Source organism: Geotrypetes seraphini, chromosome 4, assembly GCF_902459505.1.
Source record: "Geotrypetes seraphini chromosome 4, aGeoSer1.1, whole genome shotgun sequence".
Lineage (NCBI taxonomy): Eukaryota > Metazoa > Chordata > Amphibia > Gymnophiona > Dermophiidae > Geotrypetes > Geotrypetes seraphini.
In genome coordinates, this window is record NC_047087.1 from 233037692 (window position 1) to 233062721 (window position 25030).

The 25030-nt window shown below is 48.0% G+C and overlaps 1 protein-coding gene across 1 annotated transcript in view; it reads right to left on the bottom strand.

The window, feature by feature from the left end:
* Positions 1 to 6402: 6402 nt before the first annotated feature.
* Positions 6403 to 25030, bottom strand: part of MTG1 (mitochondrial ribosome associated GTPase 1) — a 71368-nt gene continuing 52740 nt past the window's right edge. Inside the window, exons 10-11 of the mRNA XM_033943167.1 lie at positions 9191 to 9303; positions 6403 to 7367 (exon numbers count right to left, since the gene is read on the bottom strand). Of these exons, the coding sequence (XP_033799058.1) occupies positions 7270 to 7367; positions 9191 to 9303 (211 nt within the window). The 3' untranslated portion in view covers positions 6403 to 7269. The remainder of the gene's footprint in view (positions 7368 to 9190; positions 9304 to 25030) is intronic.

A 25030-nucleotide genomic window follows, 5' to 3' on the forward strand; every position in this document is an offset into this window, starting at 1 on the left:
TCCATGGCTTTACCCTCTCTGCCAGGAGGAACAGAAGCATATACACTGGCTCCTGCAGATTTTTTAAGGGTGGATTCGACAAGTAAAGATTCATGAGGAAGTTGTGGTTTGTCGAACCCAGGAATGGGAATTACTTTGTACAGAGAGTCTAACTTACGTGGGGCCCCTGGAACCGTTAAGGGAGTCTCTAAATTCTTGTAAAAAGTCTCCCTCAAGATGTCGTGAAGAGGGAGCTTCAAATATTCCTTTGGAGGTTGGTCAAAGTCCAGGGCGTCCAAAAAAGCTTTAGACTTTTTGGACTCAGCCTCCAAAGGAATAGACAGAGAATCACACATATCTTTCAGGAAACTGGAGAAAGATGAAGTGTCATGCTTAGAGGACGGGTCATGTACAGCAGACTCCTCCTCATCTGAGGAACATTCTCCTTCAGAGAGAAAAGGCTCTTATGAATCTCCCCACAGATCAGGATCCCTGACATGGGGAGAACGATCCCGAGACTCAGGGGTAGCTGAGTCTACATGCCGGGTCTTGCGCACCGACTTACCCGATCTCATCGACATCGACCCCGGCGATGTAATCGGTTGTACCGGAGCCGAAGTCTGCACCGATTGATGCTGAGCTCTCGGCTCCGGTGCAAGAACTGGCATCGATGCCGATGAGGTGGAGTGAATCGGTACCGAGGGAGTGGATACCGACAATACAGGTTGCTCCACTATCGGTACCGGCTCAGTGCGGACCGGCACCGGAAGGTTCGGTGCCAGGATAGTTGGAAGGAGCTGTTGCAATTGCTGCTTGAGCTGTGCCTGGAGAATGGCCGTAATACGGTCATCAAGGGATGGCACCGGTACCGCTTTTTTCTTCTGCGGTACCTGCGGTGCCGCTCGACGCCCCGGAGATGAGGAGCCCGATGTCGAGGGACTCACCTCAATAGGGGCGGAGCGCTTCCGCTGGCGCCTCACAGTCGGCAGGATTGGACTCACTGCACTTGAGACCGGAGGACGTTCCAGCGGGGAAGGCTTCTTAGCCGGCTTACCTGCATGTTGGGACGCCGGCGCGGAATCTCGCGGCGTCGAAGAAGAGGGTGCCGACTGAACCGGTGCCGAATTCGGAGTCGATGGAACGGGATCGGACATCTCGGCGCCGAACAGTAATCGCTGTTGTATTTGGCGATTTTTTAATGTTCTCTTTTTTAGTGTGGCACAGCGGGTGCAGGAGGAGGCCTGATGCTCAGGACCCAAACACTGTAAGCACCAGTTGTGTGGGTCCGTGAGAGATATGGGCCGAGCACACCGCTGGCACTTTTTAAAACCTGGCTGAGGGGGCATGAACGTGAACACCGCTTCAGCCAAATCGAAGGCCGAGGCTTCGATGGTGGCAGAAGGCCCCGCAGGGGAAAAGCCAAATTGAATGAAAAAACCAAAGATTTTTTTTTTTTTTTTTACAAAAAATGAAAGAAAAAGAAAGAGGCAAAAGCCAAAAGGGTTTACGCGAGCGGGAAGGCAAGTTCAAAAAATTTTCAACAGCCGTTGAAAAAACGCGTCTTCTTAGCTCTGCGGAAACTAAGAAACTGGGGACCGCGCGCCTCTGTCGGGCGGGAAGGCACTCGCGCGTGCGCGGTGCGGCATGCCAGAACTTTCCAAGTTCTTAGAGTGCAATCACTCTAAAATTGTCCGTACCGGGGCTCCGTCGGTGCCGTCACCCATCAGTCAAGAATAGCTGCCTGCTTGTCCTGGGATAAAACGCTATTGCGGTTTAGTAAAAGGGGGCCATAGTGCAAAATAAAGACAGCAGATATAAATTCTCAAAACAGATACATTTTGATCACTAAATTGAAAATAAAATCATTTTTCCTACCTTTATTGTCTGGTGATTTCATGAGTCTCTGGTTGCACTTTCTTCTTCTGACTGTGCATCCAATGTTTCTTCCCTTCTTTCAGCCTTCTGTCTTTTTCTTTCTTTCTCCCTGCCCCCTTCTTTCTTTGTCTCCCTGCCTCCCTTTCTTTCTTTCTTTCTCTCTCTCTCCATGCCCCCTTTCTTTCTGTTTCCCTTCTTTATTTCTTTTTTCTTCAAGTTTATCATTTATTTACTACCACGCCCATTGGGAATCATTCTAGGTGGCTTACAATCTATTAATAATTGTTGTACATTAAAAACAAATCTGACAGACATGAACAGGAGGGAAAAAGGGAAGAACTACAATAAATTCAGGAAAGCGGATGGGATAATACAATTGGGAGTCGCTCCTTGGCCCAGAACTGCATTCTCAATTAAAAATCCTACATATCATTCAAAATAGAATACACATTACAAAATAAGAGTTTTTTTCATCTATAACTAAAAAACACAATCTTACGTATGGTCAAATAGGGAATGAAATAGCATATTGGTCAAATAAGGCTCTTAATTGCTCCAGGCAGTCTTTTATAGGAAATCCTCAGCAAATCTGGAGACCAAGTTGTTAACACCTCTGCAGCTCTATGGACTGGTAGTTTTGCCTGATAAAAGGAAGTGCTTCGCTTTTGTCTTCTGTGAAAAACTGATGAAATCATGGATTATTGCCTTTACTGTTTTTAAAGCCTTCGTTTCCAAGAGAAGTACTATTTTACAGTTGATGGGACTTTCGCCAACAGCCGCGCAAGGTGCCATCTTTCCCACAGGCACGTGACGGAGTCGGGTCGCAGCTGGTTAGCGCGTGAGCCAGCGGACCGCCCTGGGACCCGAGCACGGCATTTGTTCATGTGGGCGCAGCAGCGGTGGCGGCGCCCGTGATGGAATCCTGCGGCCCCGTGAAATTGAGGTGCATGGTAAAAACGGAAAGAGCGTAGGCATCAGAATTGACTTCGGGGAGCGGAAAGCTTGTCAGTGAGGCTTATGCAAGGAGAGCTTGGGGCGGCGATGGGGGACTTAGGGGAGAGGAAGGCTGATCGGTCGGTCGATCGGGACGGCAACACGAGTCTATCACGGAGCCCGGGATGGGCTCCGCGATCGACTCGCGTTGCCTTCCTGATCGACTGGTCGATCGCGATCGACGTATTGGGCACCCCTGCTTTAAAGTATACACAGTCGAACTTAAACACCACACATGCCTCCACCGGCAGCCAATGTAATTCACACAAAAAAGGCGTGATATGATCAAACTTTTCCAACCCAAAGATCAGTCAAATTGCTGCATTCTGAACGATGCACAATCTATAAAGATTTTTTTGAGTACCAGCCAAATATATGATGTTACAGTAATCTAGCTGACTTAAAATCAGAGATTGTACCAATAGTCTAAATGAAGAGAAAGCCTTTCCGCACCAGGGCATCTACCTGATTTTTCATAGTCAAATCCAGGGATGTAAAACCTTTGAAGTTAAAATTACATTACATTACATTACATTACATTAGGGATTTCTATTCCGCCATTACCTTGCGGTTCAAGGCGGATTACAAAAGGTTAATTTAAAAAAGACAGAGTTACATTGATTTGCTAGAGAGGTAAGTTGTAGATCTTAGGAGCATTTAGAGGTCGTGTTGTTATTGCTGTTTCAGGAATTTCTTGAAAAGTGTGGTTTTTATTTCTTTTCTGAACGTCCTATAGTCTGGGGTGGTCATCAGAAGGTTGGAGATCTGGTTGTCCAGTCTTGCGGCTTGGGTGGCCAGGAGGCCGTCGTGTAGTTTTGTTCTTTTTACTTCTTTGATTGGGGGGGGGTATGAATGGGGAGTGCGTTTTTCTGTGTCTGGTACTGGGTGCTTGAATGAGGCGATTGTTCAGGTATGATGGGCTGTCTCCGTGTAGGGTTTTAAATAATATGCAGTAGAATTTGAATTGGATTCTTTCTTGGATTGGGAGCCAGTGTGAGTTGACGAAGGCTTCAGTGATGTGGTCATGTTTTTTCAATGAGTAGATGAGTCTCAAAGCTGTATTTTGGATTGTTTGGAGTTGTCTTATCGTGGTTGCAGGACATGGAAGGAAGAGTATGTTACAGTAGTCCAATATACCTAGTATTAGGGATTGTACTATAAGTTGGAATTGTGTTCTTTCAAAGAATTTTCGGACTTGTCTCAGGTTTCTCATGATTGCGAATGATTTTTGAATTGTTTTATTTATTTGCGGTTGCATTGTGCAGCATCTGTCTATGGTCATGCCTAGTAGTTTTATGGTGGTTTGGATGGGGTATTTGGTTGTGTTTATGTCTAGGCTGGTTGTGGTTTGGATCTTGTCAGTTTCTAGGAGTATGAATTTGGTTTTGTCTTGGTTGAGTTTTAGTTTGTGATTTTCCATCCAGGTTGTGACTGCTTCAAGTGTTTGGTGAAGTTTGTCTGTCATGGTAGGTTTAGAATGATCGTATGGGACGAGGATGGTGATGTCATCCGCATAACTATAGGAGGTTATGCCTAGATTATCCAGATGCGTTCCTAGAGAAGCAGTGTAGAGATTGAAGAGGGTAGGGGATAGTGGAGATCCTTGTGGTACGCCGCAGGGGTTTGACCAGGATTCTGACTTTTCTTTGTTTGATTTTACACTGTAGGTTCTGAGTTTTAGGAATCCTTCAAACCAGGAGTATACTTTGTCTGAGATGCCTATTGCATCTAGGATCTGTAGGAGGATGTTGTGGTCTACTAGGTCGAATGCCGCCGATAGGTCCAGTTGAATGAGTAGCATTTTTTTCCCTGTACTAAGTTGTTGTCTGACGGTATCCATAAGGGAGCCTAGTAGTGTCTCTGTGCTGAAGTTTGTTCTGAAGCCTGATTGCATGGGGTGGAGTAGGTTATGGTCCTCTATGTAATTGGTGAGGAGTTTGGCTACTAGGCCTTCTATAATTTTGACATATAGCGGAATTGAGGCTATAGGTCTAAAGTTAGATGGGAGGTTTTGTGGTGCTTTTGGGTCTTTTTGGATTGGGGTGATGACAATTTCGCTGAGGTCAGCAGGGAATGTGCCTTCTGTGAGCGTGATTTGGATCCATTGTAGAGTTATGGTGCGGAATTTTACACTAGAGGTGGTAAGGAGATATGAGGGGCAATGGTTGAGGTCACAGGAGGCATGGCTGTATTTTTTGTAGAATTTGTTGAATTCTGACCATTGTATGTTAGGGAATTGAGTCCAAATTCTGTCTGCTGCGATTGCCTCTTTTCCTGTAGGGTGGATTGTGGTTGGATTTTGATGGGATGGGTTAAGGATGAGTGTGGCTCTGGTGTTGGTGATTTTGTTCTTGAAGTGTTCTGCTAAGAGGGTGGGTGATGGTGGAGGTGTGTTCGTGGTGGTAGTGTATGGTTTGGTGTCTGTTAATTCTTTCAGGATTTGGAATATTTTTTTGGAATCTTGGGTTTCCGTGCCTATGAGATTAGTATAGTAGCTTTTCCTCTTATCTTTTAGTAGCTTTTTGTATTGTTTGTTGATTTTTTTCCAGTCGGTTTTTGTTTGATCTTGGTTCTTTTTTCTCCATTTTCTTTCTGATCTTCTACACTGTCTTTTGAGTTGGAGTAATTCATTATCAAACCATTGGTCTGATTTCCTGCTGGTTCTGGTTTTGGTTTGTAGGGGTGCCAGATCATCAAGGATGTTGGTGGATACATTTTTCCAGTGGGAGATGAACTATATTGTCTGCCAAGTCTCTTCCCTGAAGAAGCCCTTTCTGGAAACGTCAATCGCTCCTCCTAAACTTACTTGCTCCACTTCATCACTGACGCTGAAACCGTGGATTGAAGACAAAGTTTTATTTTATTTTTCTTTCCAGCTTATGATTTATCTTTAATCTTATCTATTGTTTTGCCTTTTGTCTTTGTTTTGTTCTGTTTCTATCATTTAAATTTCTCCAGAATTCTACTGTTCAACGGCTCCCCCTTCTGCTTCTATTCCTTTCTCTCCTCTCTTCTACCTTCCAAAGTATTTAGATCAATGCTGTCTTGTTAAAATGTTTATTTTATTTTTATTTTTCCTCTAACTCTACTTTTCACTTCTCTATTACCCTCCAGGTACTTTAGTTAGATTGTGAGCCTTCGGGACAGTAAGGGAATTTTTCAAGTACCTTTCTTATTTCTAATCTTAATGTATATTTTCTGTAAACCGCTTAGAACCTAACGGATGTAGCGGTATATAAGAAATAAATTACATTACATTACATATATTACAACTAACATTAAAAACTAATATTAAAAAATATCTGGATTTCCTATCACATTACATACCATAAAACTATATTGCTGTGTCACCCCCTGATCACCCTTCCATCTCTCCCCACCCCCCACTCCTACCTTTCTCCATGAAACTATCATTCGAAAGCTTTTATGTTTCATATATATGCAACTTATTTCCAAACTGAAGAAGGTGGTATTGCCTTCAAAAGATAATCAAAAATGTATTTAGTTCAATAAAAACAGTACCATTTTCTTTTTATTTATATCTTTTCTTTGTTTTATTTCTATTTATTACCTTTGAAGCTGGATTAACATGGCTACAGCATCACTTCACTCTAGAATAGGTCATAGCTCACACGTGTAACTGCACAATCAGTGCAAGCTAAGACCATTTATTGATAGTTATCACAGATTAAGTGCCAATTAGGGGCCAATCAAGCAATTAAGTTGCGTGTGTAAATGAGTTTCTGCCAGAGCCAGTTTTCAATGGAAGCCTGAGAGCACAGACAGAACAAACAATATGCCTGAAAAATGAGAAAAAGTACAGTGTTCGCCACAGAGAGAGCCCCTACAGCAGCTTTCTTTTTTTTTTTTAAACGTATATTTATTAACAGTGAAAAATACACCGCCCAACAGGGCATAACAGTAAGCATCAAAAAGACAAAATCAGTCCATTACAAATGAAAAGCAGGAACAGTGGTGCCTGTAAGTGTAATGAGCTGTGAATTCTGTCATACTGCATATATACTCTTTATCATTTTATAAGTTTTGATGTGCTGCTTTTCCACTTTCATTCTTTAAATTAAAGACATGAAAATATGAGTGTACCGCTTTATCCTTCCTATGTACTTCTGTAAAAGGAAGACAGAACCTTGGGAGCTGATAGGTAGGTGTAGTATGCCTTTGATAAGCGCTCTGAACTGAAGTTCCCATGGCAACACGACAATAGAAAAGTGTGCATCTCTCACTTTTCATGGCTAGAGAGAAGCAGAATAAATCTATCAAGGGGCTGCATTTTGGAACGATAATATGTTTAGCTCAAAGATAATTGCTCATTTGTAGTGAACAGCTGCTGTTATCTGCTTAGGCATCAGTTTTACTTTCTGGTTACACAGTTCACTGTCAGTCTGAGAACATTCTCATTGTTCAGTCCAGCATCACCTTCCCCAGGTCTCCTTTTCTAAAAGTCCTAATAAAGTCATAGGCCGCAGCAGAATAGTTTGGCACAGTCATATTGATGTCTCCTAAAACAGAAAAAAAGGAAGGCAGAGCCTTAAAATTTCCAGGGAACAGTTCAACATGAGCAAGATTTTTTGATCTAACTACACCAATAACAGTGAAAAGAAGTAATTTACTGGATATGTAATGAAAAAAATCCCTAAAAAACTTACTGGGTATCATACCAGTCAATCAGCTTATTTATTAAAGTCATTAATAGACCACCTTCCAGATACTCTATAAAGCATCCAGTAATGTACACTATTTGTTAAAACCTATCTTTCATCTGGCTTTACCAATGTACAAATATGTAAAGCATGAACATTAGTAAAAGTAAAAGTTTTAATTATTATGACGAAAAAAACCTATGGTTTATTAAAACACATTTCTTTGGCCATGGGTGGCCTATTGTGATGTCAACAATTGATGTTTTTTTACTATTTGGGTCCATGGGACTATGTGACAGCTTGGCTTAGGAAGTGGGGATGGCAGCCTTTTTTTATGCTGCTTCATGTGAATTCTACACTCCATTTCATTAGATCAAAATATTGGGGGGGAGGGGGGGAAGGAGAGGAGAAAAAAAGCTTGAGGAAACCTTAGTGAAGTGTGTGTCTGTCAATCCGTAATACAGGTGTCCTAAAGTGAGATCAAGGACAGAAATCTCTCATGGAGCAGAAGAGCAAAAGTTTGCTTGATCTTCATTTTCAATATGAATATAGACCATGAAAGTGGGGCCTCACGATCCTTTTGACTTTTGGGGTTTTAAACAAGAGGTGTCAGAAAAGTTACCACAGGGATAACTAGCTTGTGGTGGCCAAACGTTCATAGTGATTTCACCCACTAATAATCAACTGAATCACCTACTATATATTTCATTGCAATTTCCTAAATTTGTTTTTTGATAATGTCTTTTATTTGTAGGCAAATCTATATTGTGCATGTTATGATTGCTACTGCCTTTGAAAAAGGCAGTATATAAATAAAGCAACCATAGCCATTACTAGGCAGGGCCAAGGACAGGTACAGGAACTTTGTCAGGGTTAAGTCCTGATCTAATGCTTATATTTAAGGTGCCACTGTACATCAGAAATAAGGAAACCAATAAGTCCAGCAGTAGCAGCAATAATCCTGCTGCTATACCACTGCCATTTTGGCTGCTCCCCTTTGGGGTTGGACTAAGATGATAAAAGGGTGGAACTCCTCTCATATGAGGAAACACTAAAAAGATTAGGGCTCTTCAGCTTGGAAGAGAGACAGCTGAGAGAAGATATGATTGAAGACTACAAAATCCTGAGTGGTGGCGGATCGATTTTTTACTGCATCAAGATTTACAAAGACTAGGGGACACTAGATGAAGTTACAGAATAATACTTTTAAAACTAATAGGAAGAAATTTTTTTTGCTCAGAGAATAGTTAGGTCCTGGAAAGCGTTGCAAGAGGTTGTGGAAAGAGCGGTTAGCGTAGCTGGTTTTAAGAAAGGTTGGGACAAGTTCCTGAAGGAAAAGTCCATAGTCTGTTATTGAGAAAGACATGGGGGAAGCCACTTCTTGCCCTGGGTCGGTAGCATGGAATATTGCTACTCCTTGAGTTTTGGCTAGGTACTAGTGACCTGGATTGGCCACCGTGAGAACGGGCTACTGGGCTTGATGGACCATTGGTCTGACCCAGTAAGGCTATTATTATGTTCTTATGCTGGGGAAACAGTGATCCCTACTTGCTCCTGCCCATTCTCTCTTAGTAGTCAAATGGCAATCGCAACTTCTTTTCTTGGCTGACCCTTTATACTTGATGTTTTGTACTGCTTCACAAAATGAAGCACCAGAAACCAGTACATCTTATTTTACTTACCAACCCCTGTGAAGGCTTTCACTTTTTGAGTTTTCTTTAGTTTGATTGCAATCTTTTTCAATACATTCTCTATGTCATCACATGGTTCTCCCAATTCATATCTCTCCACATAGCTGCACAGAAAATAAACATTAAGAGGAAGTTCACAAGACAAAACCAATACAGCTGAAGCCTGGTCACAAACCTATTAGAGTCTCCTAACCAATCAGATTCACAAGGCATGATCATTTTGGAGGGATATGATAAAAGAACTCTTATGTTAAAAGTTCAAGAAGACACCAATTTATCAAAGTGACACAGGCACTTGTATGCCTTTATAAATGAGGTACCCATAACAAGTTTCAAGTTTATTAAAAAAAATGTTATACCGCCTAATCAGACTTCTAGGCGGTGTCCATCAATTAAAAGAGCATTTCATAAGGAACATTTAAAATAAAATAACTGAATTAGTAAATACAAACATCACTGTGGGAAGTTAGTATGACAGATGAGTAAACTAGATGAACTGTAACAAATGGAAAAGTGGGGTAGAACTACAATCTTAAAAGAATAGAACATAGAAGGGACAAACCAGAGGAAGGCGAAAGGGTGTATTAGGGAAGCGTCACTGAACAGAAAAGTTTTCAATTTGGATTTATAATTTGGTGTGGAGTTCTAGAGAGAGGAGGGGGCAGTAACTGAAAAGATGTTAGATTGCATGGTGTTAATGTGACTTAGAGATGGAATGGTAAGGAGGTTTTGTGTGACGGAGCAAAGGGATTTGGGCAGAGTATAAGGAATAAGAAGCCTGTTAATGAATTCTGGTTGGTTACTAGATCGAGTTTTGAATGTTAATAGTAGGATTTTATAAGTAACTAGTCGTTAAGCCCGTTACATTAACGGGTGCTAGAATTTGTCTGTCTGTATTTTTCTTTCTGTCTCTTTCCTCCCTCCATTTCCCTCTGTAACGCTGTCTGTTTTCTTCCTCAGTCTGCACTCTCAAGCTGTAACATTACTGCTTAGCTTTTTCTCCCTGCAAGCATGTGTCTCTCTCTCTCCTTTCCTGTGTTTTGTTTTTTTTTTCAATCTGTCTCTTTAGCCCCCTGTCCTGTGAGTGTCTGTGTATCTCTCTCTCCTTGTCCTCTGTGTTTTGTTATTTTTTCAATCTGTCTCTTTAGCCCCCTGTCCTTCTGTGACTGTCTGTGTCTCTCTCTCTCCTTGTCCACTGTTGTTTGTTTGTTTTTTTCAATCTCTCTTTAGCTCCTGATCCCCTCTCACTGACCCTTGCGTGACTGCATGTTATTCCGGCTGGGTTTCCATGGCAACCCTGCTCGCGGGTCTGTGCGTGTAGGGCCGTTTTGTCGGGTCTGGCGGCGCCGTGTAGGGCGGAAGCGGGGAGGCGGGGCTTCAGCACCGGCCGGGCGGCTTGCACCGCCAGACCCCAGGAGCCCGAGGTCGGCGGTGGGGGAGGCAGGGATATGCCTGGCATGCCATGGTGCAGGAGGAACAGAGATCGGCGGCTGGCTGCGGTCCTGCTTGTGGAGGCGATCGGCTGGTGACGTATAAGCGCGCATGCGCACTCCTTCGGCCACAGACCTACAGCGCACGGAACACGCAAATAGGAGTGCGCATGCGCGAGTTAGCCTTTTATTATATAGGATTCTATGCTCAACCGACAAACCAATGAGCTTACATGATCAAGCTTTTTAGCGTGGATCATTATTTTAATTAATGTATTCTGCACGATCTGCAGTTGTCTAATTTCTTTTTAGGTTATACCTTTATATAAGACATTACAGTAATCAAGGTAAGAGATCACCAGGGAGTGGATCAAGATGTTTATGAATGATGAATCTAGAAGTTTAGAGAGAGAGTGAATCATATGCAGTCTGCAGAAACATTTCTGTACTACAGCACTGATTTGGTCAAAGTAACTGAGTTTGCTGTCAAGACTAACTCCTAGTAATTTTAGAGTGGGTACAGTTTGAACTGGGGAAGAGGCAAGTTCGATAGGGCTGAGTAGTGATAGGCCTTCTTTGATAGGAAAGATCATCGTCTTTGATGTTTAAGGATAGCATGTTTTTGCATAACCAAGTTCTAATTTTTTCTAGTTTCTGGTTTATTAATATTTGTCTGGGTTATCGAGATAAATAGGATGAATTAATTGAATGTCATCCACGTAAGCGTACATGGTAAAACTAGAAAGACTGTGCTAGGATTAATAGAGGAGCCAGAAAAATATTGAATAATAGCGAAGATAGAATTGAGCCTAGCAGGATGCCATATATATTCAGGAAGGTGTCAGAAGTAGTAGCATTAAAGATGATTTTTGATGTATGTTTAGCAAAGTAAGAGGTGAACCAATCCATGACCTAACCTGAAATTCCAACATTGTGAAAACGTTGTAAATAGGAGCTTATGGTCAATGGTATCGAATGCTGCAGATAAGTCCAGTGAAATAAGGAGAACTGATTTGTGGTGGTCAAGGGGGTAGAGGATGTTAGTAGTCAGTCCAACCAAAGAGAGTTTGGTTGAATGATGTTGTTGGAAGCCTGTCTGATTGGGATGTAATACTTTGGTTTTCTTGAACTCTGAGATTTGGAGGAAAACTACTTTCTCAGTAAGTTTTGGAAGAAAAGGAATATAGTTGGATATTTCTAGAATGCTAACTTTGTAATCTTTGATAATGGGATAGATAATGGATTCCTTCCAAATTTTAGGTAGTGTTCTGGTTTAACAAGATCTAGAAGGAGAAATTAGGTTCTTACCTGCTAATTTACTTTCTTTTAGCTTCTCCAGACCAGTAGAGGTTAATCTTTACAAATGGGTATATATCCAATCATGACCAGCAGGTGGAGACTGAAAACAAAACTGTGGGACAGTATATCATATACTCCCTTCTCTATTTACCTCAGTCTGCCGAATAGCCAAGCAGAACCAAGAACTGGAAAACAGAAAGAAAAACAATACTCCGAACAGGAGTAACAACTAACATACCCAAATGCTGTTGGAAAATGCAGAGGAGAAATACCCGAAGGAAAATGTCCCCACAGCTCGCCAGCTAAGCCACAGCCGCTGTTCTTTAATTCTCCCCGGCCCTAGAAAAATACTAGAACCCGCAGCAAAAAAACAAAAACTGCCCGCGAAACAGCCCCAACAACACAACAATAACAACAACAGACAGGGTGGGGACCTCTACTGGTCTGGAGAAGCTAAAAGAAAGTAAATTAGCAGGTAAGAACCTAATTTCTCCTTCTTTAGCACTCTCCAGACCAGTAGAGGTTAATCTTTACAAATGGGACGTACCAAAGCAGTCCCTCTCACGGGCGGGACCCCCGAAGGGCCGATACCAGAACACGCTCACCGAACACCGCGTCCCGACGCGCCTGAACATCTACCCGATAATGTCTAACAAAGGAATGCAAGGAGGACCAAACTGCAGCCTTACAAATATCCACTGGAGGCACGAGCGACGACTCAGCCCAAGAAGCTGCCTGACCCCGAGTGGAATGAGCCTTGAGAAACTCCGGAACAGGCTTCTGTCTCAGAAGATAAGTGGAAGCAATCGTCTCCTTGATCCAGCGCGCAATAGTAGCCTTAGAAGCACCAGCCCCCCGACGAGGACCCGCCAGAAGAACAAAGAGATGATTGGATTTCCGGAATTCCCGGGTCCGCTGCACATAAGAGCGGAGGACACGACCGACATCCAACTTGCGCAGCTGCCGTTGCTCAGAAGAGCCCTCCCGACTACCCAAGACCGGGAGGACCACCGATTGATTGACATGAAAAGGAGAAACTACTTTTGGCAGAAATGAAGGAACAGGCCGCAAGACAACCCGCTCCCTCGAAAATTCCAAGAAGGGAGCCCTACAAGAGAAAGCCTGAAGCTCAGAAACTCGCCTAGCGGAAGTAATGGCCACCCAAAAGACCGCCTTCAGAGTAAGGTCCTTCAAAGAACAGCCATCCAACAACTCGAAAGGCGGGCGCACCAACACAGAGAGAACCAGATTAAGATCCCAAGAGGGAACAGAGGGCCGTAGGGGAGGCCTGAGCAACTTGGCCGCCCGCAAAAAACAAATCACATCAGGAATGGCCGACAAACGCTGACCTGTCACCAACCCTCGAAAAGCCGACAGGGCCGCAAGTTGAACCCGGAGAGAAGACCAAGCCAGGCCTCTATCCAGGCCATCCTGCAAGAACTCTAAAATGTTAGGCAGAGAAGCGCGAAAAGAGACCACTCCCCGCACCCGGCACCATCCCTCAAAGAGACGCCAAACCCGCACATAAGCCCGAGAGGTAGAAAGCCTCCGGGACCCCAAGAGTGTAGAGATCACCTTATCTGAATATCCCTTCTTACTAAGGTGACCCCTTTCAAGAGCCAAGCCGTAAGATAGAAGGGAGACGGGTCGAACATGGGAATGGGACCCTGCGTCAGAAGATTGTCCAAGAGAGGAAGAGGATCCGCCACCAGATGCCTCACCAGATTCGCATACCACGGACGTCGAGGCCAATCCGGAGCCACCAGAACCACCAGACCCGGATGGTGAACAATGCGAAGAAGTACTCTGCCCACTAATGGCCAAGGAGGGAACACATACAACAGCCCCTCCGTTGGCCACGGTTGGACCAGAGCATCCAGACCCTCGGCCAGACCGTCCCTGCGACGACTGAAGAAACGGGGCACTTTGGCGTTGCCACTCGTGGCCATCAGGTCCATCAGGGGCTGCCCCCAAGCCTGCACTATCAACTGAAACGCCACGGCGCCGAGACACCACTCTCCTGGATCCAGGAAGTGACGACTGAGGAAGTCCGCCTGAACATTTTCTACCCCGGCTATGTGAGAGGCCGAGAGGTCCAGAAGATGGGACTCCGCCCAAACCATGAGCCGAGCCGCCTCCTGCGCCACCTGAGTGCTCTTGGTGCCCCCCTGACGATTGACATAAGCCACCGCCGTGGCATTGTCCGACAGTACTCGGACCGACTTGCCCAACAAAAGGGAGTGGAAAGCTAACAGCGCCAGACGGACCGCTCTGGTCTCCAACACGTTGATCGACCAGGAGGCCTCCTCCGAGGACCAGGTGCCCTGAGCTGAGTAACTCAAACACTGAGCCCCCCAACCGAGGAGACTCGCATCCGTAAGGAGCACCATCCACTGCGGAAGATCCAGACCCTCCCCCTGAACCAGGTGAGGGGTCCGGAGCCACCAACGCAGACTGCAGCGCGCCATGCCTCGCAGGGGAACAGGAACATCCAACCCGTGCCTCTGGGGAGACCACCTCCGGAGCAGAGCATACTGGAGAGGACGCATGTGGGCCCGCGCCCACCTCACCACGTCCAGGGACGCCGCCATCGACCCCAAGACTTGGAGGAAATCTCGCGCCCGAGGACACCGGGACGCCAAAAGCAGGCGAATCTGAGATTGCAATTTGCTCACCCGGGCCTCTGGAAGGAAGACCTTCCCCAAGGAGGTGTCGAACAAGACCCCAAGGTACTCCAGACGCTGAGCCGGGACCAACCGACTCTTGGAAAGGTTGACCACCCAGCCCAGCGACCGGAGAAACTCCACCACCCTAGCCGTAACCCGGGAGCTCTCCTGCAACGATTTTGCCCAAATCAACCAGTCGTCCAGGTAGGGGTGTACCAGAATGCCCTCCGACAGCAAGGCTGCCGCGACGACCACCATCACCTTGGTGAACGTCCGGGGAGCCGTGGCCAAACCAAAGGGAAGCGCACAGAACTGATAGTGCCGACCCAAGATCGCAAAGCGAAGGAAGCGCTGATGAGAGGCCCAAATAGGAACATGCAAGTAGGCCTCCGTCAGATCGAGAGAAGTGAGAAACTCCCCCGGCTGAACCGCCAGAATGACCGACCGCAGAGTTTCCATGCGGAAAGAGGGAATCTTGAGAGCCCTGTTGACCCCTTTCAAATCCAGGATGGGCCGAAAGGTGCCCTCCTTCTTGGGCACCACAAAGTAAATGGAGTACCTGCCGGTGCCCCACTCCGGAGGGGGCACCGGAACAACTGCCTTGATATCTATCAAGTGCTGAAGGGTCTGGCGAAAAGCCTGCGTCTTCCAAGGAGTCTGACATGGAGAGGCGAGGAAAAGGTCCGGCAGAGAGCGGGCAAACTCCAGGGCATAACCGTCCCGCACCACCTCCAGGACCCACTGATCGGACGTGATCTCGGCCCATTTGGGGAAAAATTTGCGCAGCCGGGCCCCCACCGGAACCAAAGGGGGCGCCGGCAAGGAGTCATTGTGCAGGATGGGAAGCGGGGGACCCGGCGGAGGGATTCCCTGCCCCCCGAAAGGGCTGCATGTGCTGGAAGAACCGATCCCGGGAAAACCCTGGAGCCGGGAAAGAAGCAGCCCCACTCCCAGGGCGATACTTGCTAAACTCCCGCAAACGCCCCCGGGCAGTGCCACCCCGAGACGCAGGGCGGGCACGGTCCTCAGGCAGATGGGGCACCTTTGAGTCCGTCAGAGTCTGAATCAACTTATCCAATTCCTCCCCAAACAAAAAAGACCCCCGGAAGGGAAATTTAGTAAGCTTAGCTTTGGACGCAGCATCCGCTGACCAAGCGCGCAGCCACAAAATACGCCGCGCAGCCACGCCAAAGGCCATAGACTTAGCCGAGATCCGCACCAAGTCATAAAGAGCATCTGAGAGGAACGAGGCAGCCATCTCAATCTTCGCCACCTCCTGATCCACCAAAGACCAGTCATCAGACTCCTGATCCAGGACACGCTCAGCCCACCGAAACACGGCGCGAGCGACCAGCCCCCCACAAATAGCCGCCTGGACCCCAAAGGCAGAGACCTGAAAATTTTGCTTAAGGATGTTCTCCAACTTGCGCTCCTCAGAGTCCCGCAAGGCAGAACCGCCCTCAACAGGCACGGTATGCCGCTTAGAAATCGCTGAGACCACCGCGTCTACGACTGGCGAAGCTAAAGTAGCCCGATCCCCCTCTGGGATGAGATACAAACGAGCCATGCTGCGCGCCAAATGAAACGGCGCCTCCGGCGTTTTCCACTGTTCCAGGATAATATCCCGAATATCCTGATGCTTAGGAAAAGAGCGGGAAACGGAACAGATCCCCCGTAGCAGAGGGTCCACCACACGCGGAGTCTCCGAACGCAACACCGAAGAAACCTGTTGAATCAGGTCCGGCAGCTCATCTCTCTGAAAATGGCGCACCACGGACACCTCTTCGCCGGAGGACGGGAAACCCGACAACCCGCCGCCAGCGGCCGTCCCCTCGAGAGGGTCCTGGAAATCCTCAGAAGGGTCCAGGTCCTCATCCAGACCGACACGCTCCTCCGACCATAAATCCTCGTCCCACAACACCTGCGGACGCTTGGACACGGGAGGAGGAGGAGGGGACGCCACAACAGACGAGAGAGGCAAAGCCGCACGGAGCGCGGAGGAGACCCCACTCCCCGAAACCCCCTGAGCGCATCCGGGACCCCCAGCCGCCTGAAAATAGGCTCTGCACAAAGAAAAAAAGAAATCAGGAGAAAAACCCCCTGAGGGTCCCAAGGGACTCCCTGCCACAGCAGGGGACCCAGCAGAAACCTGCCCCTGTTTTTCCAATACAGGGGGAAGGTCACCTGAGGTGGAAGACAAAAATGGAGGGGCCAGACTGAGAAGATGGCGACTTTCCCGCCAAAAATGCTCCCTCCATAGCCTGTAGCGGCTGAGAAACCTGAACAGTCCCAGCCGCTAAAACAGGCAAGCCGGCATCAGCTGTCAAAACATCAGATGAGAGGGAATCCCCAACAACTCGACCGTCGGCGGCTCAGGGAATCCCTCCGTGGGCGGTTGGGGAAGACTGGGCTTCCCCACTGCTCCCAGCCGACTTGCGAGGCACCATCGGCGGGGAGCTCTGGGCGCCTGCAGCCGCTGACGACGGAGCTCCTCCACTGCACCGGCCTGAACACCGCTTGCACAGGCCGGCCGCGAGTGCCTCGTGCCTGGAGCACAATGAGCACTTTTTCCCTTTAGAAGTGCTCGTTGCTCCATACGCGACCTAGCTATAAAAAAGTGCCGGTTAGATGAAAAAATACAGTAAAATACAGTTTTCTTAAAGGGAAACAACCCTCCAGACCAGCACTACCTCAGGATTTTTTTTATTTTTTTTTTACAGAACAGACTCCACAGGCTCTCGAAGCAATATGCCTTGCTTGATTTAGGGGGCAAGGCTTACTGCTGAGGCTCCTCTAGAAAAATGTGGGGAGGTGGAAGAAGTGGGGGGAGGGACCCCGCTCGAGACCCGCCGGGTTTGACACCCCCGAGATCGGACGAACCCCCAAACAGGGCCCGCCCAAGCTCCGTCCGGCCAAAAACAGGGACAATAAACCCCCTAAACAAATTCCAACAGCCCTACCAAGGGAGATGGGTACAGATCACATCAACACCTGCTGGAGACTGAAAGAAGACTGAGGTAAATAGAGAAGGGAGTATATGATATACTGTCCCACAGTTTTGTTTTCAGTCTCCACCTGCTGGTCATGATTGGATATATACCCATTTGTAAAGATAGCACAGTTACTTACCGTAACAGGTGTTATCCAGGGACAGCAGGCAGATATTCTCACATGTGGGTGACGTCATCCACGGAGCCCCGACGCGGACAGCTTTTCAAGCAAACTTGATTGAAGCTTTCAAGTTTGCTAGTGCTGCACCACGCATGTGTGTGCCTTCCTGATCCACTAGAGGGCGCATACCCTCCTCATGGTCCTCAGTTCAGATATCTAGCAAAGAAGCCAACCTCGGGGAGGCGGGCGGGTTGTGAGAATATCTGCCTGCTGTCCCTGGATAACACCTGTTACGGTAAGTAACTGTGCTTTATCCCAGGACAAGCAGGCAGCATATTCTCACATGTGGGTGACCTCCAAGCTAACCAAAAAGGGACGTAGGGAAGTTGGCAATCCAAGAAAACAGATTATGCAAAACCGACTGGCCAACCGGCCGTCGCTCCTGGACAGAGTATCCAGGCAGTAGTGGAAGTGAAAGGATGAACCGAAGACCAAGTGGCAGCCTTGCCAAACTCCCCGACAGGCGTCGACCTGAGGAAAGCTACAGAAGCCGCCATCACTCGGGCTCTATGTCCTGTGACTCGACCATACAGTGCGAGACCAGCCTGAGCATATGAAAAGGAAAAACAAGCAGCGAACCAGTTGGACAAGGTACGCTTGAAAACCGGGCGTCCCGACCAATGAGGGCGAAGGACAAAAAGAAAAGAGGAACTGTCCAAGGAGACTGACGAGCGTTGAAGCCAAAAAGCCAACGCCCTCTTACAGTCAAGTATGGGAAGCGCCACCTCGCCAGGAGGCGAGTGGGGCTTCGGAAAAAAGACGGAAAGAACAATGGAAAGATCGAAAGGAAAGTCCGAAACCACTCTGGACAAGAACTGGGGTGGAGCACGCAGGACCATCGTGTCCCGATGAAATACAGGAAAAGACGGGTCCGCAACCAGAGCTTGCAGCTCACTGACTCTGCGAGCAGACGTGAGAGCAACCAGGAATACCACCTGCCAGGTGAAGTAATTCAAAAGAGCTTCATCAATGGAATCAAATGGAGGTATCACCAATTGAGCCAGGAACACACAAAGATCCCAAACCACCGGAGGGGCTTTGAGCGGAGGATGTACAATGAAGAGATCCCTCATAAAGCGGGAAACCGTCGGATGGACGGAGAGCAGCGTCCCATTCAGCGGCCGATGAAAGGCAGCAAATGCACAGAGGAGGATTCGAAAAGATGTAGCTTTGAGACCAGACCGAGACAAGTGCAACAGATAATCCAGCACTGAAGGCAAGGAGGCAGAGAGCTAATCCATGCGGTGCTCAGCACACCACGCAGCAAATCAGGACCATCTCTGGGAAAAGCATTGCCGAGTGGAGATCTTTCGAGAGGCCCCGAGAACACCCCCACCGACTGAGAAAAACAGAAGGAGGGAGGCACGTTGCGAGGAACCAAGCTGCAGATTGGAATGCCACAGAAACCGCAACACTGAGAGCAGAGAACAGGAACATAGGTAGAAGCTGAGTTCCCCGATACGCTGGAGGAACCATGGCCGCCCGGGCCACAGAGGAGCCATCAAGATCCCGGTGGCGCAGACCGACAATCCGAGTACAGGGAGGGAACGCATAGAACCCGCCCATGCCATCGAGTAGGAAGCATCCACCACGATGCGAACTCGGTAGAACATCCTCGAGCGATCTCGAGGCAACCAGACAGTGAGGGTTCAAGTGAACAGAACTACCTGTTGGGTTCCCCACCGAACATTCATATGCCGCAGAGTCTGAGAATGGAGCAACCATTCATGCGGCCGAAAAGGGCGACTCAACGTGTCCACCAGACAATGCAGCACGCCCCGGAATACACCGCCCAAAGAAGAAGCAGTGATGTAACACCCACTGCCATTGACAAAGGGCTTCCCTGCAACGAAACAGGGAACCTGTACACCCTGGCTTGGTCACCGAATACATCGCCACGAGATGTCGGGACGCACCAGGTCACGGTATTGCAAATGGCCTGGAGCTCCAGCAGATTGATGTGGCTGCGACAGGCCGTACCCGACCCAGGACCCTGAGGCCGAAGGCCGTCGAGATGCACCCCTACGCCAATGCCAAGGAGTCCATTGGCAGACGGGAAAACGAAGAGGTGGCCCCCCAACGAAACAAGCGTGTCAAGGTGGGCGACACCTCAATATGCTGGGAAGCGGGATCCCGATCCTGCCATCACTAAGATGCTCGGGTCCAGCGGGGAACCTGAAGATGACAACCCGGCGAACCACGGGACATCCACCGTGGAAACCCCTGATCCGAAAAGGATCAGCAACAGGTCGGCCGAGGCCGAAAACCGCTGAGACACCAGCCGACACAAGCGCCGACAGGCAACCTGCCGAGGCAGAGGCAGAAAAGACCGAAGGCGGACCGAGGACAGATGGCCCACCTTCCGGCATAAACAAACAAGGGCCTCCTCTGAGGCCGAGACAAGGATCCAGGTCCGCCCCTACGGACTCCCGAGACTGGGGCGGGCTGAGATAGACCCACTCCCATAGTAGAATCAGTGCAGGGCACGAAAAGCCAGGACCAAACGCAGATGGGAGGATGGGAACGCCCGACCGACAGAAGTGAGGCTATACTCCCGGTGCGTAGGCACGGAGACACCGCTCCCGAAGGGAGTGGAGGAATCCCCAGAAGGAGAGCAGCCCGGAGGCAATGCGAGAATAGACAAAAAGACGGCCAGAAGTCGCCGAAGCCGGCGGCCAACCCCAAACCCGGCGCTGCAGCAGCTATTGCGGCTGCTGCGAAGGAGGCCGAGATAACATAAGAGGGGTCTCCAGAGAAGGAGGCCAAACCCCCAAGGCAGACGGGATGTAGCCAAAGGCGTCCCGATAGGCGAAGGACCTGTCGCGAGCTGAGAGGCGGTTAGTGGACACCGCAAGAGAGGCCTCAATAAGCGCAGAACTCACGCACGTAAAAGCGGCGAGATGCGCCTGGAGGCTCGGAACCTCAGCCACCCTCGGCGCCAAGCGAGAGGCCGCATGGCGGGAGCAATCGAGCCGGAGCAGGGAGAGAGTCTGAACCCTCTCGAACCGGAGCTGGAGACGCCCAGGTGCAACCCCGGAGTCGACAGCGTGGCCCAAAACCCAGCCGCTGCCGCGCCCCAGCGACGTTGCTGCACTAAGCCACCGTCGACTTTGAAACACAAGGCCATAGCCCCCCAAAGGGCACAAAGCCCCCAGCGACGTCAAGTCACACGCCCCCGTCGACGGTGCGAAGCCTCGGCAACGACGAGGCACAGAGCTCCAGCCGACGATGAGGCCCCCAGCCTCAGTCGACGTCGAGGTGCAAGCCTCAGTCGACGTCGAGCACAAGAGTCAAGTGACGCGGGGCACCCGGCCGCAGCCGACACCGAAGGTACAAAGCATCCGCCGATACACCCAACCTCCGTCGACATCGAGACCTCAAGCCCCAGTCGACATTGAGGCAGAAATCGATCGAGGCACTCAGCCGCATTCTACATCGCGGCGCAAGGCCCCAGGCGGCGGGGAGGCACCAAGCCGAGTCGACGTCAAGGCAGCTGCAGTCGACGGTGAGGCACAAAGCCCCAGTCGACGTCGGGCACAAAGCTCCAACGACGTCAAGAAACGAAGCCCCAGGCGGCGGCGAGGCACCAAGCCCCACGCGACGGTGCGGCACCAGCCCCCAGTCGACATCGAGGCACGAAGCCCGATCGACGTGGAGGCACGAAACCTCATTCGACATCGAGGCATGAAGCCTCCGTCGACTTCGAGGCATGAAGCTCCAGTCGACGTCGCGGCACGAAGCTCCAGCCGACGTCGAGGCTCATCGAGGGTCAGAAATCAGCACCGTACCAATGAACTGGTAAGAAAAGGTGCAGCAGTGCGCTCCATAAGGGCAACCTCGACATGAGTATTCCCATGGAAGGAGGCACGCTTTGAAGGTCTCGTAGAGGCGGGCACGACTGCACTCGATGCCTCCGTCGACGTCGAGGCACGAAGCCTCAGTCGACGTCGAGGCACGAAGGCTCAGTCGACGTCGAGGCACGAAGGCTCAGTCAAGGTCGAGGCACGAAGCCTCAGTTGACGCCTAGGCACGAAGCCCCATTCGACGCCGAGGCACGAAGCCTCAGGCGACGTCGAGGCACGAAGCCTCAGTTGACGTCGAGGCACGAAGCCTCAGTTGACGTCGAGGCACGAAGCCTCAGTTGACGTCGAGGCACGAAGCCTCAGTTGACGTCAAGGCACGAAGCCTCAGTCGACGTCGAGGCACGAAGCCTCAGTCGACGCCAAGGCACGAAGCCTCAGTCAAGGTCGAGGCACGAAGCCTCGGTCGACGTCGAGGCACGAAGCCTCAGTCAAGGTCGAGGCACGAAGCCTCAGTTGACGCCGAGGCACGAAGCCCGGTCGACGCCGAGGCACGAAGCCTCAGTCGACGTCGAGGCACAAAGCCCCAGTCGACGTCAAGGCACAAAGCCCCAGTCGACGTCGAGACACGAAGCCCTCGTCGATGTCTAGGCACGAAGCCCCAGTCGAACTTGTCCCTTTTATATTCAATGCGTTTAGACATCTCTGAATATCTGAAAGGGTTGGGAAGGTAAAATGAGAACATTTAGGGCTCCTTTTATGAAGCCACGTTAGCGGTTTAACGCGCGCTAATTTTCCGGCCACACTAGCTGCTACCGCCTCCTCTTGAGCAGGCGGTAGTTTTTCGGCTAGCGCAGGGGTTAGCACGCGCTAAAAAGTTGCGTGCGATAAAGCCGCTAATGCGGCTTCATAAAAGGAGCTCTTAGAGAAAAGTAGGTTTGATGGATCATTCTCATAGATTGGCGTATTATTGAGATATATCTGAGTTTTCTGAGTGTCTCTAATTTTCCGAATCTTACCGATGAAATGTATGGCAAGGTTCAGAGCTGTTGGTGAATGGCCTGTTGTATTTGTATCCTTTTTTGATGTAAGGGATTTAACAATAGCATATAGTGTGGCAGTCCTTATAGCACAAACATTCAAATGCACAAATGAACATCTGCACAAAGATTTTGTAAATAACTATGTGCATGCTAAGTAAGAACCCACATATTTTATAAAATATGAAAGTACATTGCAACTTTACCTACAGGAACAACTACATGTGGTCCATGCATAACACTTGATCCTTAAGTGCATGTATACAGACAGTCAATTTTATAAAAAGCTTTTTCTGTTGTAAGACAGCTTTGATAGCAAATAAGTCTTTATACCTCTGCAATGCATAAAAACCAAAAATGTGTGGGAGTTCTACAATCACACTGCTGCCAGTGGGGAGTGATGTTACTGTTTCAATATTGTGTTTTCAATCACTAGAGAATGACAGGCCCTCTGGAGTCTTGCAGAATTTGCCTGTTCCTCACTACTGAAAATGTGATGTTGAAGCAGCATCACCACTGGCAGGAATGTAAATGGAGGACTCCTATCCAGTTAAGAGAGAACACAGTTTGGTGGCTTTCCTTTCCTTTTTTTTTGCAAGTAAATTTCTTACATACTGTGCTTAACTAGAAGCAGTTAACATCTGGCTGTTTTGAATACTAAGACTGCACACCTGCATGGTCTGCTCTCTATCCTAAGCAAGGATGCTACACTTTGATGGGAGAACTGATCTAGTAGCAGCTGAACAATTTTTCAGTGGCGTATTTCTAATACATTCTGTGAGGCTGCCACAGAATATAAACAATAGTGTAAGCAACAGGTAGGCTTTTCTGGGTCTCTTGGTTGAGTAAGATAGGACTGCGGAGGCAGGAGGCAAGTTTGCAAGAAAATTTAAGGGAAGAGATTTTATGGCAAAACATGATCAAATTACTTTCTGCCCAGCAACTTATCTATAACAGCAAGAAGAAATGTGAAATCATCAATTGAAATACAGTTTCATTATATTCAGATAACTAGCAATCTATGGTTGTAACATTAATTACCCTAATTAAGCTGGTGTGTAAGCTCAATTTTCAGATTTTTGTTAATAAAAATTCTCTATTAACTCAAAAGTCAATATTTAAAAATGTTTGTCTGGACAACAAGTGAAGCTAATTGGATACAATTCTAAGGTTTGAATCCCCAATGCTCAGTGGGTAAAATCACTGTAAGTAAAATAAAATTACCCACATAAAATGAAGTGGAGCTGGAAGATTTCCTCTGGGCATAATTAAACTTTATTCCTTCAGTACATATATCAGCTCTCTCTCAAGATAAAATTATGCTACTAAATCTAGTCAGGCAGAGAGGCTGTCCTAAAGTTCTTCAGACAAATTTATCCATGCACTCAGCAGCAGGCTTATGTGGACAAGTGGCACAAAATATTTGGATAAAGTTATGTGTAAAACTTTATCCAGAATGAAGAATATTTATTTCTAGTTAGGGAAAGGACAAAGGGCCATATGCTACATATGGCACCTAATAAAAATTAGCACCAATCAGTCCAGCACTTACCTCCTCTTCTATTAAACAGCGCTAGCAGTTTGTAGCGCAAACAGCCACGCTGATTGGCCCGCGCGGCTCCTGATGCTCATAGGAACTCTATGGGCTCCTTTTACAAAGGTGCGTTAGGGCTTTAATGCGTGGAATACTGCGCGCTAGACCTTAACGCCAGCACTGAGCTGGCGTTAGTTCTAGAAGCATAGCGCGGGTTTAGCGTGTGCTAAAATCCTGTGTGCGCTAAAAACGCTAGCGCACCTTAGTAAAAGGAACCCTATGAGTGTCGGGAGCAGTGCAGGCCATTCAGCGTGGCTCACCGCGCTAAAAACTGCTATCGCAGTTTCATAGAAGAGGGGGTTAGTGTAATTCTATAAAAGGCCTCCACTATATATAGAATGGCGCTTAGCGGCCATATGCAGCATAACATTTAGGTGTACTTATTTAGGCCAAGAAAAATCAGGCCTAAATACCTGCACATTAGTTGTACACGGATTGGGCTTATGCTATAACAGTGACTCTGTACAGCACTACGTACGTCTGGTAGTGCTATAGAAATAATTAATAGTAGTAGCAGTAGTGCACCTAAGTTTTAGGAACCCCAACAATCTGCTCATGCTCTACCCCCTGGCCAAACCCCTTTTGAAATTTGCACTTTAGAAGTGATGCACACCACTTTATAGAATGCACCTACAAGGCTGTGTGCAACTTCTAATTAGTGCCAATTAACGTCAATTATTAGGTGTTAATTGACAATTATTGGCACTGATTGACTACTTTAATTAATTTGCACACATAAATCAGCCGTGTACATCAATAGGTACATGCAGCTTAGAATGCTATATATAGAATTTGGGCCAAAATGCGTTACTCTTTTGGGCTTCACCCTAG